The 20,013-nt window shown below is 42.9% G+C and overlaps 1 protein-coding gene across 2 annotated transcripts in view; it reads left to right on the plus strand.

Moving 5' to 3' along the window:
* The first annotated feature begins 1,298 nt into the window (after positions 1 to 1,298).
* Positions 1,299 to 20,013, plus strand: part of BMP2K (BMP2 inducible kinase) — a 106,028-nt gene continuing 87,313 nt past the window's right edge. For both annotated transcript variants that reach the window (XM_048846643.2, XM_048846644.2), the window contains exon 1: positions 1,299 to 1,877. In XM_048846643.2, the coding sequence (XP_048702600.2) occupies positions 1,718 to 1,877 (160 nt within the window). In that variant the 5' untranslated portion in view covers positions 1,299 to 1,717. The remainder of the gene's footprint in view (positions 1,878 to 20,013) is intronic.

A 20,013-nucleotide genomic window follows, 5' to 3' on the forward strand; every position in this document is an offset into this window, starting at 1 on the left:
GGGTCAGTACTTGGATCGAAGAGCTCTATGGAACACCTAGATGCTGCAGGAAGTGATGTTGGGGATCCAGCATACATAAGAGAATGGCCATATGGGGTCAGATCAATGGTCCATCTAGCCATATCCTGTCCCCCACAGTGGCCAGCACCAGAGCTTCAGGGAGAGTGCACAGGACAGGGCAATTTTGGCGTGATCCACCTGTCTTCCACATCTGGCTTCTGGCAGTCAGAAGTTTAGGATTGCCCTGAGCATGGGGTTGCATGCCTGACCATCTTGGCTAATAGGCCTATTTTCCATTTATAGGCCTATCTTCCATGAACATATTTAGTCCTTTTATGAACCCAATTATACTTTTGGCATTCACAACATCACCTGGCAGTGAGTTACACAGGTTAAATTGTGTGAAAAAGTACTTCTTTTAGTTTTAAACCAGCTGCATATTAATTTCCTTGCGTGACCCCGAGGTTTTTGTATTGTCTGAAAGGGTCAATAACATTTTCTTGCTCACACCACTAAGGATTTTATAGACCTCTAAGTGTGATTACACTTTTTTCTGTGTCAGCTAGTTCTTCTAGTCTATGCAGGCTCTTAAAACACTTTCATCACCATAGTAGATGGGCTTCCCCTGACCTTGGCTAAGTTTTTTCTCTCATTCACTGCAGGTTGAAAGTTTCACAACCCTTTTTTCCTTTTCTGCAAACAATTATAGAAAACGATGCCAGTTTTTGACCAGCTCCACCCAGGAGCCAGAAATGTCCTGTTCACAGGCGCTTGGATGTGCCAGCAGCTGGGACTGAAAGGAAGAGAGGGCCGTTGCCACCAAGAATAACTATGCCTGCTGGGCCTGTCCTAAGCTTTGGCTGGGGACACTGCTTAATTTGTGCCAGGGCTTGACAGGGCAGATCCCTGGCACCTCGAGGCTTGGCAGTTCATAGCCCCGCTGGGCTTGCTCCATCAGTTATGAATGTAAAAAAAAAAAAAAAAATGCCTGTGCCCCAGTACCTCTTTCATTACAAATTAAGTATTGGCTGGGGAAGGGCTGCTCTCCCCCTGGCCTAGGGGCAGGGCCATCCCCGCGCGCGCGCGCCAGCCTCCCCGGGGGCTGGAACCCCTGCTCCTCCAGCGTTCGAAACGGTCGTTCCCCCCTCTAACGGCAGGCGGGATCCACCACCAACGTTCTAAACAACGGCCGAGGCTCTCAAAGGGCGGCGCGAGCTCTGCCTCCCTCCCCACGTGCCGGCCAGGCCCGGCGACCTCACTTCCGGCCGCGGGGCGGGGGAGTGGGCGGAACCGGAGGAGTGCGCATGCGCCGCTGACCGCACACCGCCCAGGCGAGGCGGCTGGTCCCTTGCAGGTCCCTGAGTGCTCGCCTCGGCGCTGCTGCTGCGGCTAGGCGCAAAGTCCGCGCCGGGCAGGGCAGGGCAGGGCAGCGCGGGGTCCCCCCCTGGCCCTGCAGGAGCAAAGGGGGCGCAGCTGGGCCCGGCGCTTCCCACCCCCCGGCCGCGGTGCCGCTGCCCGGCGGGGCGGCGGGCGAGTGAGCGGGGCGGGGGCAGCTCCCCGCGGGCGGAATGTGAGGCTCGCAGCCCGGCTCCTGCCAGCGGCGAGCGGTTCCCCGGGCAGCGCGTCCCCTCCCCCACCCCCGGGCACCCCTCGCTGCGGGGCCGGGCACTGCCCGCGCTTCTCCGGCTGCGTCCCCGTCCCCAGCCCGCCGCTCGCCATGAAGAAGTTCTCCCGCATGCCCAAGGCCGAGGGGAGCGGCGGCGGCGGCGGCGGGACGACGTGCGCTGGCTCCGGCGGCGCGGGCGGCGCGGGCGCCGCGGGCCGGGTGCTCGCTGTGGGACGGCACCAGGTCACCCTGGAGGATCTGCTGGCGGAAGGTAACGGGTGCAGGCCCCGGGCCGTGGGGGTGGGCAGTGCCAGGGCAAAGCCCCCGCCGCCTCGGTGGAGATGCCCCGGAGGCGATCGGCGGGTCAGGGCGGCTCAGCCCCCATCCCGCTCGCTTTCCCAGGGCCACGAGTGCCAGCCCATGCCCCTGCGGGAGGGAAGCGGGGCTGGGAGGCAGGAGCCCTGCAGAGTCCATGAAGGGGGCTCCCGTAGACCGACTAAAAAGTTGGGGACAGAAGGAGAGAGGTCTTCCCTTTGCGCCCCCACTCTGGGCTAGAAGCCGGAGACCTTTGGATCGCCCCTTTTTTCTCCTCCCCCCCGGCACTGGCTCTCCTTCCCAGACTCTAAATGGCTGCATACACATTATAAGCCGGTTAGGGTTTTTTTTTTTTTTAAATGATTGGCTGGTGCATTGGCCTCATTGTAGGGTTTACTTAGTTTCCTGGCATATTGTCACCAGTAAACCATTATGAAATTGCCTAGCAAGTGGCATGCTGCTGTTGGATCTGATGATTCATTGGGTCAGATCAAATGGTGTTTCAGAGAATGTGTGTAGTGTACAGTAACCAATGCCAGAGAACGGACTTGTATAAGATTTTTCTCCTGTTTGCTAAGTAATTCTAAATGAAGCTCGTATTAAGGCCTAACTTCTGGAATTCAACAGACTTGTACTTGGATCAGCAATGAATGTGTGATGTTTGCAGCTTTTTATGCAGTAGGACTCCTGTCTTTCCCCTTGCAACAATATTTGATTAATTACTCCATCATTAGTATGCTGCTTGTATTGTTAAACCGGCAATTGACATTGCAGTGAACTTATGTTGGACAACAAAAGCTCTGAATGGGCAATATTTGGTCATTTATGCTATGCATTTTAGTAAACTAAATAACATAGGTAATCTTGACTAGTATCCGCTTTGGGTTCTTCTTGTGGGAGTAACCAGTATAGTTCTTATCCCTTAGCTAAATTTTTATGTATACTCTACGCTGTGAAGACTACTGTAAAATTCCCTTCTCGGGTGGTTGGACATAAGGCCAGTTTTGTATTTAGAATACTCCTATGCGGTGTGGTATTGTTGCAAAATTAGAAAACAGTAAAGTGAATAAAATTATGTTAATGTTTGTCGGAGAAAGAAAAGGAGTACTTGTGGCACCTTAGAAACTAACCAGTTTATTTGAGCATAAGCTTTCATGAGCTACAGCTCACTTCATCGGATGCATACTGTGGAAAATACAGAAGATGTTTTTATACACACAAACCATGAAAAAATGGGTTTCTCTCCCCCCACCCCTCTCTCCTGCTGGTAATAGCTTATGTAAAGTGATCGCTCTCCTTACAATGTGTATGATAATCAAGGTGGGCCATTTCCAGCACAAATCCAGGTTTTCTTCTCCCCCCCCCCCCCAACCCATTCTCCTGTTGTCAGAGAGTAGACTTATGTGCATATACATGCTGGCCAATTTTCATGGTTTATTTATAACTCTCAACCCAAGTACTGTGTGCAATTGTGTAGGTTTGCATGTTCTCATTACCCCTTGCATATATTTATTAAACTGCTATTAATGTCAAACAAAGAACGTTTATAGGTTCTAAATTGATTTCCTTATTTCAAAGTGAGAGAATTGGTAAACGGCTAAAGCATTGCAGATACTGATAGTAGATCTGAGTACTGTTTATCCCGTGCTATTGAAAAATGATTGCAACGGGAGTATGTTATTGTGGAATTTTCATTTTTTCAAACGTATGTGGGATTCTGGGAATCCTCTTTAGAACCTTGAAAGGTCTATTGAAAAATATGAATTCTAAGGAAGAACTTACCTACCCTGACTTTTAGTGCCCTCTGAAAGGGACACTGTCATCTTGAGATCTTTTTGATTTAAAAATATGAAATGAATAGTTTGTTACTGCATCTTTTTTAGCTTTTGTGCAAATTTTTCTGTAATAATTTCCTATTAAAAAGGTTTCAAGTCAGCTATTAAATACCCACACAAAGGAATACTGACCATGCACTTCGCAGCACTTGATGCCAAAAGTAGAGTGGAATTTTCCCACCTCACCTTTCAATTAATATCTTTATCTATTGTAATGGATTTTTTTAATCTTTCACACAGAAGTATTAGTTGACAGTATCCCTTTAGCTAAAATTGAATTAGTGTTCAATATTGAGAAGATGGGTAGTTTTGCTTTTGCAGTTTGGAAGTGAGCTCAGTACTCATGCATTAGTTTTAGGCCACCAATTCCACAACTAGCAATGCAGGTGGACCCTTTTATGGAGCCTTAGCCCTGGTCTACACTGTGGGGTTAGGTTGAATTTAGCCTTGTTATGTCCATCTTAAAATGAACGCGTCTACACAACCAACCCCTTTCCGTCGACCTAAAGGGCTCTTTAATTGACTTCTGTACCTCTCCTCGGTGAGGGGCGGAGCGCTAAAATCAACCTTGCTGGGTTGAATTTGGGGTAGTGCAGATGCAATTCGGCAGTATTGGCCTCCGGGAGCTATCCCAGAGTGCTCCAATGTGACCGCTTTGGACAGCACTTTGAACTCCGATGTACTAGCCAGGTACACAGGAAAAGCCCCAGGAAATTTTGAATTTCCTGTTTGGTTCGTGTGGCGAGCTCAGCAGCACAGGTGACCATGCAGTGCCCCCAGAATTGCAAACGAGCTCCAACATGTACCAAAATGGAGACACTTGATCTGATTGCTGTATGGGGAGAAGAATCTGTGCAGGCCGAAATCTGATCAAAAAGAAGAAATGCTAAAGTATATGCCAAAATCGCACAGGGCATGGTGGAGAGAGGCTACAACAGGGACACGCAGCAGTGACACGTGAAAGTTAAGGCGCTCAGGCAAGCCTACCAAAAGACAAAGGAGGCAAACAGTTGCTCAGGATCAGAGCCCCATACATGCCGCTTCTATCATCAGCTGCATGGCATTCTAGGGGGGGACCCCACCACTGCCCGTAGACACCTGCAAGGGGGGAGTTTCACGCAACAAGGAGGAGGATTTTGTGGAGGGGGAGGAGAATGCTCAGCAGGCAAGCAGTGAATCTGTTCTCCCTGGCAGCCAGGACCTTTTCATCACCCTGGAGCCAATACCCTCCCAAGGCTGGATCCCCAATCCTGAAGCCAGAGAAGGCTGCTCTGGTGAGTGCACATTTGTAACTACAGTACAGGGTTTAAAAGCAATAGTGTTTAATGTTTGTTTTGCTCTGAAGAATTGGGATGCATTCGCCGCCAGTACAGCTACTGGAGAAGTCTGTTAATGTGTCTGGGGATGGAGTGGCAATCCTCCAGGGACATCTCCATGAAGCTCTCCTGGAGGTACTCTAAAAGCCTTTGCAGAAGGTTTCTGGGGAGGGCTGCCTTATTTCGTTCTCCACGGTAGGACACTTTACCATGCCAGGCCAGTAGCAAGTAGTCTGGAGTCATTGCAGCACAAAGCATGGCAACGAATGGTCCTGGGTTTTGGTCGCATTCAAGCAACATTCGGTCTATATCTTTGTGTTAGCCTCAGGAGAGTGATATCATTCATGGTCACCTGGTTGAAATTGGGGAATTTTTGTAAGGGAACAGTAAAAGGACCCCGTTCATGCTGGGTTGTTTGCGCTTGGCTAAAAGGGATCATCCCTGAGAACAGCCACATGGCGGGGGGAGGGGTGAAGGGATCATCCCAGAGAATAGCCACGCGGTGGGGTGGAGGGAGGTGTGTGCTGCACATCCACCCAAAAACCGCAGCCCCTCCTTTTAAATGTGAAACCCAACTGGCATTACTTGCTATGGGAAAGGATGGCGTTGCAGTTTGAAACCATTCCCACATGTTATGAAGGCGTAAGAAGCCAACCCTGTGTACCAAAAGGCTTACCATGGCTGCCTGGAAACAAAATTCTGTTGCTTCATACCGGCAGGCGCTCAATATAAAAGGCAAAATGCGACCTTGTACCTAAAGCACATGTGCTGTCTGCTGTGAATTGCTTGATTCACTGTGGAAGAGTCTCCCTTTTGTTCTCAGAAATGTATCATTTTAAATTTTACTCTCCCTTTTTATCTCCCCCCAGGTGCAAATGTTTCTATGCTCCCTCTATCATTTCCATCCCTGAGGTTATCGCAGATTAGAGGGTGAAAAAAACGCACTCGCAGTGACATGTTTTCCGAGCTCATGCAGTCGTCCCGCACTGATAAGGCACAGCTTAATGCATGAAGGCATTCAGTGGCAGAGGCCAGGAAAGCATTAAGTGAGCGCGAAGAGCAGAGGCAGGAGGCGATGCTGAGGCTAATAGGGGAGCAAACGGACATGATGAAGTGTCTGCTGGAGCTTCAGGAAAGCCAACAAGAGCACAGACCCCCGCTGCATCCATTGTATAACTGCCTGCCCTCCTCCCCAAGTTCCATATCCTCCTCACCCAGATGCCCAAGAACATGGGGGGGAGGCTCCGGGCACCCAGCCACTCCACTCCAGAGGATGGCCCAAGCAACAGAAGGCTGTCATTCACACAGTTTTGATTTTTAGTGTGGCTACAATAAGCAATGTGGCCTTGTCCTTCCCTCCTCCCGCACCCCACCCAGGCTAACTTGTCAGTTATCTCACTTTTTTTTTAATTAATAAAGAAAGAATGCATGGTTTCAAAACAATAGTTACTTTATTTCCTTTGCCAGCTGTGATTGAAGGCGGGAGGGTGGTTGGCTTACAGGGAATTAAAATCCACAAAGGGGGCGGGTTTGCAGCAAGGAGAAACACACAACTGTCACGTCTGGCGAGTCATGAAACTGGTTTTCAAAGCCTTTCTGATGCGCAGCATACCTAGCTGTGCTCTTCTAATCGCCCTGGTGTCTGGCTGCTCAAAATCAGCCGCCAGGCAATTTGCCTCAACCTCCCACCCCGACATAACCGTCTCCCCCTTACTCTCACAGATATTATGGAGCACACAGCAAGCAGCAATAACAATGGGAATGTTGGTTGCACTGAGGTCTAACCTAGTCAGCAAACAGTGCCAGCAAGCTTTTAAACGTTCAAAGGCACGTTCTACCACCATTCTGCACTTGCTCAGCCTATAGTTGAACTGTTCCTTACTACTGTCCAGGGTGCCTGTGTATGGCTTCATGAGCCATGGGAGCAAGGGGTAGGCTGGGTCCCCAAGGATAACTATTGGTATTTCAACATCCCCAACGGTAATTTTCTGGTCTGCGAAGTAAGTTCCTTCTTGCAACTGCTTGAACAGCCTGGAGTTCCTAAAAATGCGAGCGTCATGCTCCTTTCCCAGCCATCCTACGTTGATGTCAGTGAAGCATCCCTTGTGATCCACCAGTGCTTGCAGCACCCTTGAGAAATACCCCTTGCGGTTTACATACTGGTTAGCAAGGCTGTCCGGTGCCAAGATAGGGATATGTGTTCCGTCTATTGCCCCACCACAGTTAGGGTACCCCACTGCAACAAAGCCATCCAGTGCGACCTGCATGCACATTTCCCAGAGTCACTACCCTTGATAACAGAATGTCAGTGATTGCGTTGGCTACCTGGATCACAGCAGTCCCCACAGTAGACTTGCCCACTCCAAATTGATTCCCGACTGACCTGTAGCACAGTCAGGCGTTGCAAGCTTCCACAGGGATATCGCCACTCGCTTCTCAACTGTCAGGGCAGCTCTCATCTTGGTATTCCTGCGCTTCAGGGTGGGGGAAAGCAACTCACAAAGTTCCAGGAAAGTGCGCTTACGCATGCGAAAGTTTCGCAGCCACTATGAATCATCCCATACCTGCAACACTATGTGGTCCCACCAGTCTGTGCTTGTTTGCCAGGCCCAGAATCACCGTTCCACTTTATCAACCAGCCCCACTGCCACCATGATGTCCCAATTGCCACAGCCCATGCTTTCAGGAATGTCTGTGTCCACGTCCTCATCGCAATCGTCCTCATGCTGGCGTCTCTTAGTCTGGTTCTGCACATACTCCAGGATAATGCGCAAGGTGTTTACAATGCTCACAACAGCGGCAGTGAGCTGAGCGGGCTCCATGCTTGCCGTGGTATGGCATCTGCATGGGTAACCCAGGAAAAAAGGTGCAAAACGATTGTCTGCTGTTGCTTTCACGGAGGGAGGGAGGTGCGACTGATGACATGTTCCCAAAACCACCTGTGACAATGTTTTTGCCCCATCAGGCAATGGGAGCTTAACCTAGAATTCCAATGGGCAGCGGGAACTGTGGGATAGCTATCCACAGTGCACCGCTCTGTAAGTCGATGCGAGCCATGGTACTGAGGACACACTCCCCCGACTTAATGTGCTTAGTGGGGACATACACAATTGACTGTATAAAATGGATTTCTAAAAATTGACTTCTATAAAATCGACCTAATTTCGTAGTGTAGACATATCCTTATTGAAGTCAATGGGGCTCAGTATAGGGATCTGCCTTTGCAAGGCTTGTTGCAGGATACAGTTTTCTTGGATTGTGTAGGGGTATGATTCTCTAACAGTTGAGGAGGTGACTTAAAATAGGCCTGTGGTAGAAAACAGGGAAATTGGATAGTGCTTTGCTCAGGCTTACATACTCAAGAGGACTGGTAATCTCATTTGTAAATTGTCAGTTAAGAAAAATATAAACTCTTATTTAAGGTGGATGATGTTAGGATACTACGTCAGCCTAAGGGTTGGAGAAAAGTAATGTGTGTGTAGCCTGTCCCTTTTGTTGGCTGCTATGTTATCAAGTAACTTCGCATTAGCCATAAAATATAATGTTGTCTATAACTTCATCCTTTTGTGTGTATCTACTTTTGTTCTATGATTACATTAGAAAGCATTCAAGTCAAACTTACTGTTCAAGTTAGTTGATAATGTTCGATGTTTGTGCTCAGCAACGATAGTTAGTGGCATTGTGAAGACATCTGCATCTGTAATCCTTCCACTAAAGCCAAAAGAAATGAAAGTGAAAATGTGGAATTAAAAATTAGCAGAGCTAAAATAAAATCTACTTGCGCAAGGGTAGGAACCGTAGGAACCTTTCATCGTGTTATGTACTTCTGCAAACTCTAAGGTTCTGTTTATCCTCTTTCCTGTAAAAAGCAAGTTTCTAGTCCTTATAGTTGTGAAGAAAATGTTCCTAATATGGTGTAGGGCAGGGGTTCTCAAACTGGGGGTCGGGACCCCTCAGGGGGTCGGGACCTGTGAGCTTCCACCCTGAACCCCGATTTGCCTCCAGCATTTATAATGGTGTTAAATATATAAAAAAGTGTTTTTAATGTATAAGGGGGGGGGTTGCACTCAGAGGCTTGCTGTGTGAAAGGGGTCACCAGTACAAAAGTCTGAGAACTCCTAGTGTAGGGTTCTCTTGCCTTTCTGAATGCAGGCATACCATCTCAGCCACTCTTGTCAGTTTTCACTGTAATTTAAATGCCGATGAAACTGATAAGAGGGAGACCAATTTAAAGTCAGTGCCTCTTGGGATGAGCATTGGAAGTGGTCAAGCACTGGAGCTGTCAATGGAGAGGATTCAAAAGAGATTTGGGGAGAGCTAAAGTAGTAGCTACAGGAGCCATGGAGACTGTAGTATGGGAGTTGGGGGAACAGGAAGAAAAGGCTGGCTGAGAGGAGCAGCAGGCAGAGGAGGTTTGGGGTGGAGGGTACCACATTGATCAGACCCGTACTAGCTGGAGGCTATGAAAGATGGAGTCCTGGGGGGGGTCCAGGGTAGCATCCTAGTGGGACTCCCAATGCCTTCACCTGTTGCAGTAACTGGAGGTGTGGGGACTGGCTTATCTGAGCATTATCTATTTGACAGCAACCTATTAGACCCCAGCCCTGTTTGTAGTCTCATTGTATTAGGAGATCTGGTATCTGTTTGTTTGACTTATTTGGCAAATATTTTTTTAATTCACCTAGGTCTACAGCGGGTCAAATACTGTTCAGCAAACATTACTATTTTTGTTAAATCCTCTAGTCAGGATTAGGGGCACCATTGTGTTTGGTCCTGTATAAACCCACTGGAAGGTATATGGTCTATGCCTCAAAGAGCTTTTAGTCTAGGGCAACTGGAATTAATAAAATAGAAATTTATTTAAGAATTCATTGCAATTTGAATACACAGCTGTCTATTCTTCCAATTGAAATGGTGTGGAGTGGCCGTGTAGATATTTTCACCCCAGCTGATAGGCTTAGTTGTTGGATAAGTATGTGTTGGATAAACATTTCAAACTCTGAAAATTTAATATTTCAGGTTGAGTGTTTGAAGGCTATTACAAAGGCAGGCCCTGATCCTATAGCTTGACTTCAGTTAGGCTCCATGTGAGTGGAGGATTGGTGCCCTGGAAGTGGCAAATTGGTATTTTAGAGGTTTACCTATACATAAATTGCTAGCATACAGTAACGAATCTTCACTAGATTTGCCACTGTAATATACATGTCCTCACTGTAAAGAGGTACAATGCCAAGGAGAGTACTGCCAGTCTTTCAGTGACTTGAATGGCTAGACTTCATAGCATTGCAAGTTTGTTTGGAATGGGATGGGTACCGGAATGAGAGAACAGCATCCATCTGCTGGAACACAATGATTCATGAGATCTAAAAGCACTGTTCTTTTCAGGGATGTTCTGGTCATGACACTTTGTGTCTGGTATAGTTTTCATAAATAAATTAGCAAAAACATGATCAATCTTATCCGAGAGAGAGAGAGAGAGAAATTTCTGTCCCGGGTGGAGCAAAATTACTTATTTCTGTGCGCACTGCCTATTAGGTGGAGATGGAATTCTGAGACATACATCGTAAATATTGGATTAAGCAGAGTGGAACATTCACCCAGAAATATCTTCACTCGTAAATCAGCATGGTGGGTTGTTTGGTTTCTTTGTATCTGGAAACAGCAGTAAAGTTCTGTGTGGCTTCTCCATAGGTCTGGACCCAAGATATGAGGTGATGAATGACTTCTCATAGTGCTGGGCAATGTTTCTCATTTATGCTTTCCCGCTGCGCCCCAGGATAGTTGAGGGTGGCAGTGATACTGTTCCCACCCTCCCTGGCTGAAGAGGCTATGTTTGTCAGAACTGATTAACCTGGCATGGACCTTCCAGTGCGCCCCCCTCTCTCTCTCTCTCTCTCTCTCTCTCTCTCACAGTGGTGGTTTGCTATTGCAAAAAAACAATTTTCTAGGACCAGACAGTATAAAACGGGTAACTTTAACTGATCATTTCTCTCATGAATGCTAAAAAGAAGTCGTCAAATAACTTATTCTACTGAGTGGCACAAAGTCCATAGTTTAATTACCGTATTAAAGAATGAAACATACTTCTGAGTTCTTCCAGAAGGACTTTAAAGTGGTTGTATAAGAGAGTCCAAGCAAAAAGGTCAAGTCTCTCTGTCGTATAATGTTATAGTGTTCAAGAAAGAGAAGTTTTACACAAACACCAATGTTAAATGTTTCCTCTGGTCAACAGCCCTTTTTTGCAGCCTCCAACATCATGGAGCACTACCTTAAAAGTTCAGTCTGCTTCTTATAGCAGTACCCGGCTCAAACTGCTGCAGAAGGTATCATTATACTTTCCACTAAAATATATCTCCTCATAATTAATAACTGCACTCAGACAAAATGTTGTGATGAGACCCAGTATTTTTAAAATTAAACAAGTAGTCCACTGGGCAACCTTAACTCAGAATTAACCAAGTTTTGAGGTAGGTAATATATAATGTAGGTGGTTCTGGATGTCCATTTTTAAAAGATGGTCTTGGTTCCCATTCTGGAGGCATACTGTTGTGAAAATCCTATTATAATGGATCTGTGCAACATAGCACAATGAAGAACAGGAAAAGCTACCAGCGCTTTCCTGAGTTTTTTTTCCTTTGAGTAATAAACTGTGGCTCACCATAAAGCTAAACAGATGATTTAGAAAAGCAGAGCTGAATTAATCTGAGTGTGGAAATTCTCAACTGGAGGGAACTTCAGGAGATGGTGGCAGAGATGGGTAGGCCTGGTTCTGCCTCCAAGCTGCAAGCCTGCTGAAGTGTCCATTGTGATGAATCTGTGGACTTTGTTACTTAAAAGGAAATTTTCATATATGCTTAGATAAATTTTTGTATTCTCTAGCTTTCAGTCTGAATCAAAATCTCAGTATTGACCATTCTTGTTCCTATAGGCAGAGGATGTGTTCACATCTGCTACTTCATTTTTACACCTTAATTAGGTAACTATATTAAATGGAAACTAAGGCCTGGTCTACACTACACAGTTAGGTTGACGTAAGGCAGCTTACGTTGACCTAATTATGTCAGTGTACACACTATAGCCGTGTCCTGCCAGTGTAAGTACCGTACCACACCGACATAATAACTCCACCTTCATGAGAGTCATAAAGCTTATGTCGATGTAATTAGGGCAACGCAGTATCTCTGTAGACACTGTGTTACTTACATAAGCTGTTGGCTGCCATGCTGGAGCCTTGAAATTTGACAAGAAAGCTGGGATGCTACAGCCTGGCTGCCCCTGGTGCTCCGGAATATGGCTGTGCCCGCCTGGCTCCCCACTCAGGGAAGCAAGAAGCCCGGATGGCTCCTCTTCCCCCCCCCCCCCCCCCCCACACCGCACAGTGGGGAGCTGCACTGAGTTGAGAGCCATGGCTCTCAGCCCCTCCACACTGTCCATCTTCAGTTGGTGGAAGTGCTCCTCGTGAGGATGTGCACCTCTGAGAGAAGTAGGGTAGTGTGAACATCAGTAATTACTGAGGGGGCTGTAAGTTGACCTAACATAGGTTGACTTAAGTCTGTAGGGTAGACATGCCTTAGTAACTCTTTGCAAGCTTACATTTTGTTACACAGGCTTTCTTCAGCACTTCAGCAGTTAGGTCACATGTATCATCCTGCTCCTTGTATCTTCAAATAAAAATAAGAATCCTTTCTGTTGGGAGTCTAGAAAGCTTTAGATATTCAAATGCTTATGGACTATTCTGTTTGCTCAGGAAAAAGTAGTCCAGAAAAAATCAAGACTTCTTGTAAGTTTAGAGAGACAGTTAGCTTTCCAAACTGCTGGTTTGTTTAAGGGCTTTGCAAAACATAATATGAATTAAACTTTGTTGAGAAAGGTTAAATACACAACTCAGAACTGGTGCTGCCCCTAAACACAACTATGCTGTGCTAATACAGGAGAGCTAAAAAATGGAACTGACTTCTCTCTTTTGTCCAAGCTAAGTTACCTCAAAAAAATTAAATAGCAAAATTGGTGAAAAGGAAATAGATTTAAAAACATTTCAGACTTAAGGGTGATGATGATATAAACTTTAATTTTCTGTGTCTTGTCTGTTTATAGAATAAAACATTATTGTGACTGTGAAAGAACATAAAATATTTGATCTAGTTATTTTTATTTGAAGTCACAGCTTTGAACTAAGTAAAATATTCCAAATGGAGGACTGAGGAAACTATACAACCTAAAAAGAAAAGGAGTACTAGTGGCACCTTAGAGACTAACCAATTGATTTGAGCATAAGCTTTCGTGAGCTACAGCTCACTTCATCGGATGCATTTCATTCGTGATCTGTAGCTCACGAAAGCTTATGCTCAAATCAATTGGTTAGTCTCTAAGGTGCCACTAGTACTTCTTTTCTTTTTGCGAATACAGACTAACACGGCTGCTACTCTGAAACCTATACAACCCTAATGTTCTTTCATGCATTCCCCTTCTCTCCTCTGCACCCAGCGCCACTCCACATGTACAAACTAAGTTTCTATATGAAATTCAGTGAGAGTTTTATGTCAATAGCATGTGGGGCAGGAGGTGAAGGGTTAAAGGAACTTTTGATCTTGGAGTTATGTAAGGCAGGAAAATAGGCTGTTGAGTACTAAAAGGTATTCTAGGGTTTTAACTTCATCAACACTTCTGGTAGACTAGCTCTAGTAATAGCAATATGAAGTGAGATTAACATTTTGCTTTCTACAGGATGCAGCTGTGTTCAAATACATTTTCTTTAAAAACAGGAAGTGCCTATGGGTAGATGTGTGTAATTCTTGATTTGTCTTTCCCATATGTTAATGATGCATAACTGAGAGTGTATTGAGTAGAGGAAGGCTTCGTTTTAACTCAGTGTAGTGGTACTGGGTACAAAATAAGAAAAAATGTTATGGCTCCCTCCTTAGCATTTCATTTTCACTGAAAAGTGTTTAATTTTGGTGGAATAATAAAATTAGTAACTAGTATATTTTGTTTACTAACTCAGTGTACTTTAACTGACTTTGATGTATCCTAAATTAGAATAAGATTTTAACACTTTTACCCATCTACTTCACAGGGCTGTTAGGATCAGCTCTATTATATAGATGGGGAAACTGAGGAAGGGAGGATGAAAAAAATTCCCTAGGGCTGGAGAGGGGTGTCTGCATCAGATCAAGGATAAAAATTCAGGAATTCCTGAGTTTTAGTCTAATTCTTCTCTTTTCATATTATTAGTGCTCAATCATTCCCTAGACAATTATTTTCACATTTTAGTGTGTATTATAATTTATTTTCACATTTCCCACTTTATTGTCTAAACTCAGTTTGATTTAAAAGAGAAACTAAATATATTTTCTGTGTATGCCTAATTGTAGTTGGATATTGGTTTAAATTAGCAGAAGGAGAAACCCACGTACATGGTAGTTTAGTAGCTCTGAAAGCTTTTTTGTAAAATAGTGCTCAAGAATCAGACTATTGTTAACTAACAGTTTTTCTTTGGGAGATGTTTTATGCTTAGCTTGGTGTAAATTTTTCATAATTTTTCCCACCAGTCAAATCTTGATAGATTCTATTTGCAAACACTTTTTGTTTTACATTTCATAAATGTTGCTTTGGCGATATTCACATTAATACAGTTTGACATTACTATTAATTTATATTATGGTAGTACCTACGAACTCTAGTCAATGGTGAGGGTTCCATTGTGCTAGGCAGTGCACAGATGAGTAACAAAGAAGACTGTTCTTTCTCCAGAGAGCTTAGCGTAGGGTTAAAATTTTCAAAAGGGACTTGCGCACTTAGGTGTTTTTGAAAATTTTACCCTAATCGTGAGAAAGCAATAGGTGGACAAAATAAACAGAATGGGGTGGGAGTGGGTGGGAAGATGAGGATAAATTGAAAAGATAGTGAAAGCATAGTTTTGATGAAATCAGAAGTATCTTAAAATTTTATGTTTTTAGTGTATCATAGAAACACAAACAAATTAAGATCAGTGTTAGAAGATTTATTTGGCTGTGTATCCTCTTGTCGTTCAACAAACTTACCCTGCATATCTTTTGTTTAAAATGGAGTAACAGTAACTTTAACTGACATGGATTGTAGTTAGTGTGCACGAAGCTGGTGTGTGAATCTGCAGCACACTAGCTTGCGACACACTAACTTGTTTTGTGGACCTTGCTACTGTGCATTAAAAGTTCTGTAGTGCACTTTGATATGCTGCTGGAACATATGCAGTTAGTGTGCAGCAAGCTAATGCACTGTACATTCCCACCCCGGCTTGTCATGCACCAAGTCTCTGGTGAGCCAAGTCCTTAATTTTTGATGAATGAATGAATCTCAGTATTTGATATGACAACACAATACATGTTCAACAATGAAGAAAAGTCAACTTCTCAGACTAATTCCTTTCTAATCAGTTCTGATGAAGTGAGCTGTAGCTCACGAAAGTTCATGCTCAAATAAATTGGTTAGTCTCTAAGGTGCCACACGTACTCCTTTTCTTTTTTCTAATCAGTAGTGGTGATTTCATGTCTGAGCTCTTCCTAGGCATTGATCAGTTTATCCTTACAACACCCTATGAAGTAAGGAAGTAGTAGTACAGGAGAACCTCAGAGTTATGAACATGTCTGGAATGGAGGTTGTTCATAACTCTGAACAAAATTTTATGGTTCTTTCAAAAGTTTACAACTGAACATTGACTTAATGCAGCTTTGAAACATTACTATGCAGAATAAATATGCTGCTTTCCCTTTATTTTTTTAGTGGTTTACATTTAACACAGTACTGTACAGTATTTGCATTTTTTTTTTTTTTTTTTTTGGTCTCTGATGCTGCCTGATTGTGAACTTTTGATTCCAAATGAGATGTGTGGTTGACTGGTCAGTTTGTAACTCTTGTGTTCATAACTCTGAGGTTCTACTGTATGACCATTTTATGGATAAGGAACTGAAACAGGCAATTGGCAAAGGTCACAAGGGACTGAATGTAATTCTCCTAAGTCTCAATCAGTGCCTTAACCAGAAGACCGTCCTTCCTCTTGCCTAGTTTGGTGAGTACAACCGAGAAGAGCAGCTTGTCCAAAATTAAATTATGGAGACTCACTTGTAGGGAGAGAACCATCCAGACCCAAAAAGTCAAATTGGAAAGTGTACCCTTATTATTATTTTTAAGAGTTACTTGGTCATTCAGGCATATAGATAGAGAGATAGCACATGCATATTACTTGGGTTGAAGAGAGAGTGAAATTGATTTTTGACAGAAGAGAATAATATTCAGTGGGTGGGGCAGTATTTTAAGTCTTGTAACTGGGCTCCTGGCTGTTGTGTTTATATATTTTTCTTAATTTATTTTAACCTTTTTTCAGTCTTTCCCTCATTGTTAAAAACTTTTATTAGCTTTCTTTAAATCCTTAACTTAGATCTTTATCTCTAATAAGTTTTATGGACTTTAGACTGTCACTTTTGTATTTGTTGCTTGGTGGCACATCCTGGTCATTATAGTCTTATAATTCAGAGTGTAAAAAAATCCTGACAATTTGGACACTTGCCTGCCTCAGTCTACTAAAGAAATACTGTGAGTTTGTTTCAGATGGCACACTAGGAATTATTTCTGGAACCTCTGTAAATCTATTATGAAACTTCAGGGTTTTTTTTCCTCTGCATCAGTTGTGTCTCTGTGTGTATACAATATGTCAATACAGCTTAATTTAGTAGTTGCTTGAAAAGGCTATTAACAGTGCCTGAAATACTTGTATATAGCTAATAACTAGAGGTTAAATGACTGGGGATAGGATTCAGTTCCCAATGGCTTTAAGGGGCAATTCTCTGATACATGGCATATACAGTCCAGTCCTCTTGGTTGCTGGAAAGGGAAAGTTCACCCCATCTTTCGTCTCTGCCTTATGCTGAGAGTAAGTAAACTTTGAGTTACTGGTCTGGTCTGTGTATGGGTAAGGTTTTGTCTCCATTCTCCCTTGTCAGCAAGGGGACAGGGTGGAGAGAGAAGAGGGGCATTCTGTCCCCTTCTGTGCTGTTTTTTTTTGTTTTTGAGGGGGTTCAGTACTGTCCCCTATTAGTCTCTTGTTAAGTATCTGAGATTTTGCCATGCTGGTTTTTGGTCCACCTCTGCCCTTGGTCTCAATCACCCCACATCGCTACTCTTCATAACTTTTAGGAGCAGCAGTGTGATGATTACAAGATCAGGGATCAGTGGTGAAACTGACCAATCACCTTCGAAATATAGGTGGAATGGAAGAGATTGTAATAAGTTACACTGTGCAGCTGCTTGGGAGCCAGCAGTGATAGTCATGTTTTTGCACTGTCCACACTGGCGCTTAGGTCAATGTAACTTATATCACTTGGTGAGTGGTGGCTTATTCACAACTCTGAGCATAGTAAATTATACCGACATAAGTGGTAGTGAGTACAAGCCCTTAGTTACTGTGCTGATATAGAATGAGAACTTGAAGAGAATACCGTAATGTATATGTGTAGTGAGGCTAAGTTAAGGTTGTACATGAAACTTTAATTTTTTAACTTCCTGTCTTTTGAGTGCTTAACTTTGCAACCGTAAGATTCCTTTTACATGATTTGTTTTCTGTAATTTCTTGAGTCTGCAGATTGGCCAATCTATAACTGTTTTTTCACTCACATAATACTGGGTGGACAAAAATTGGCCAAACAAATTTTTCCTGTACATCCAGAGGTCTGTGACCAGGGTCTCTCCCCCCTAATCCAGATGGATTAATTTCCTTTGGGACTAAAAACCATGACTGTTTGAGATTCTGATATCTTCGACAAGACAGTTTGTATCTAGAGTCTCTCATCCTATCTGAAAAAAAGTAATGTGGTGAAATTTGTTTTATGAACTTGACATTCCTATTAGAAGTATTCAACAAAAAGGTTGAGCCACTGTGATCCTTCCAAATCTACCTGATATGCAGAAGCCTGCATTCCACAGGACATGGTCAGCTGGCCTTGTATCATGATGTATGGGGAAACAAGTATTACAAGGCTGAGACCACTCCTTCTGAGACTTCAGCTGGATACCTTATGCAGTCTAGTTTGAGAAGTTGTCCTGGGAAACACTGGCATCTACTGCAGATGTGAGTACACTGTGGTGTCTCCAAATTAGTTGTGCTACTTCTGGAAAGATTGATAGCAAGGACTAATTGAATGTTGACTCTGGATTGATGGATTTGTGGTATCAGAAGACACATACTGGTAATGGACAAAATGGTCAATTCTGTAGTACAGAGTGGATTGATTTAAAATGATTTTAATCATGATTACAATCGGCAAGCAGGAAACCTTGATTTAAATCATCAATTTAATCTTATCTTGCATTTGTAATTTTTACTGGTAATCATTAAAACATGTTGGTTTGCAGCTAAATATAGACTTACCAAATTTAGTGTTACTTTTTGCTAACCAGGAGGATAAGCTATATCTACACATTTTTTTAAAGCTAAACATAGCTTTATTTGGATTAATTTTTACTTATGTTGGAAAGTTGTGAATGATTCATTTCTTATTTACTAGACTATTTTTTTACTTATGTTTTGTATTGAGCTACATTTGGATTGAAAGTGGAATTCGGCTAAAATTCACACAAGCTGCCTTTTAAAATATTTTTATTAAGTAAAACTACTGTAAATGTGCTGGATCTTTTTTCTTATGTAAGTTTTGATAAAAACATGTTTTGCAATTAAAACTGTTTTATTAAACAAAAGGAAGACTTTAAGACTTTCGAACAGGTAGCTCTCGTCCTCTCGGATCTTGTTTATATTTATAGATTGGGAAAGGGAAAACAAGCTTTCCTGCTTTTTCAACTTCCACTTTAACTTTGAATAAATTTAAATGAAGAAAATAATCTTTCTTCATCTGCAGAAGAAGCTGTTGCTGTCAAAAGCTGGTTTAGCACTTCAGCAAACTCTGGCTCCAAATTTCTACCATTCATTGGTTTGATTTTCTTTAAAACTTTTTTGTAGCCAGCATGTCCTGCTTGAATATTTTTTTATTTAAATGGTAGGTTTCAGAGTGGCAGCCGTGTTAGTCTGTATTCGCAAAAAGAAAAGGAGTACTAGTGGCACCTTAGAGACTAACCAATTTATCTGAGCATAAGCTTTCGTGAGCTACAACTCACTTTGATGAAGTGAGTTGTAGCTCACGAAAGCTTATGCTCAGATAAATTGGTTAGTCTCTAAGGTGCCACTAGTACTTTTATTTAAATGATTTTGATAGATTACTATTAGTTTAATCCTTAATATAGGTTGTCACAATTCCAAATTTAAATTAAAACAGGTTTGTTTATTTAAAAAAAAAAGAATTTAAAATAAATCTGATTTAAATAAAATATTTAAATTAAAATTTGATTTTTTTTTAATCTGCTTTGTTCTGCAAATCACATTTCCATGGGAACTGATTTTCTAATTACACAAAGACTTTCCAGTCAAGTGGGGACTTGACCTCACTTGTTAATTCAGCTACTGGTTATCTCCAGCTGAGATTTACCTATTGTGGCATGTGTGTTTGGTAAGCTTTGTTAAAAAGCTTCAAACTCCACAGTTGTAAAATTAATTACAAACGACCCACAACCCTGCTGAAATTTGCAAACTATATAATATACAATAAAATGCTTCTAAGATACAGTTTTAATAGCAGATTAGTTAATGTGTTTTCTAAAATTATGTTTATCCCACGTATGGCCAAACTATATTTAACTCTATTCTGCCAGTACTTTGACTTAGTCAGGATCCTAAAATTCATTATTCTTTTCATGGTATTTTAGTTTTTCAGAACTTCCAGATTTACGTATTATTATCCACCAGTGCTTAAATAGTAGGAGACAGCAATTTCTTTGCTTTTACCTGCTGTCCTATACATGGTGGATCCAGCCATTTTGCTGTTGTAAGCAAGTTTCAGTCTATACATAGCTCCCTCAATTG

Source organism: Caretta caretta, chromosome 4, assembly GCF_965140235.1.
Source record: "Caretta caretta isolate rCarCar2 chromosome 4, rCarCar1.hap1, whole genome shotgun sequence".
In the NCBI taxonomy this organism is placed as follows: Eukaryota; Metazoa; Chordata; order Testudines; family Cheloniidae; genus Caretta; species Caretta caretta.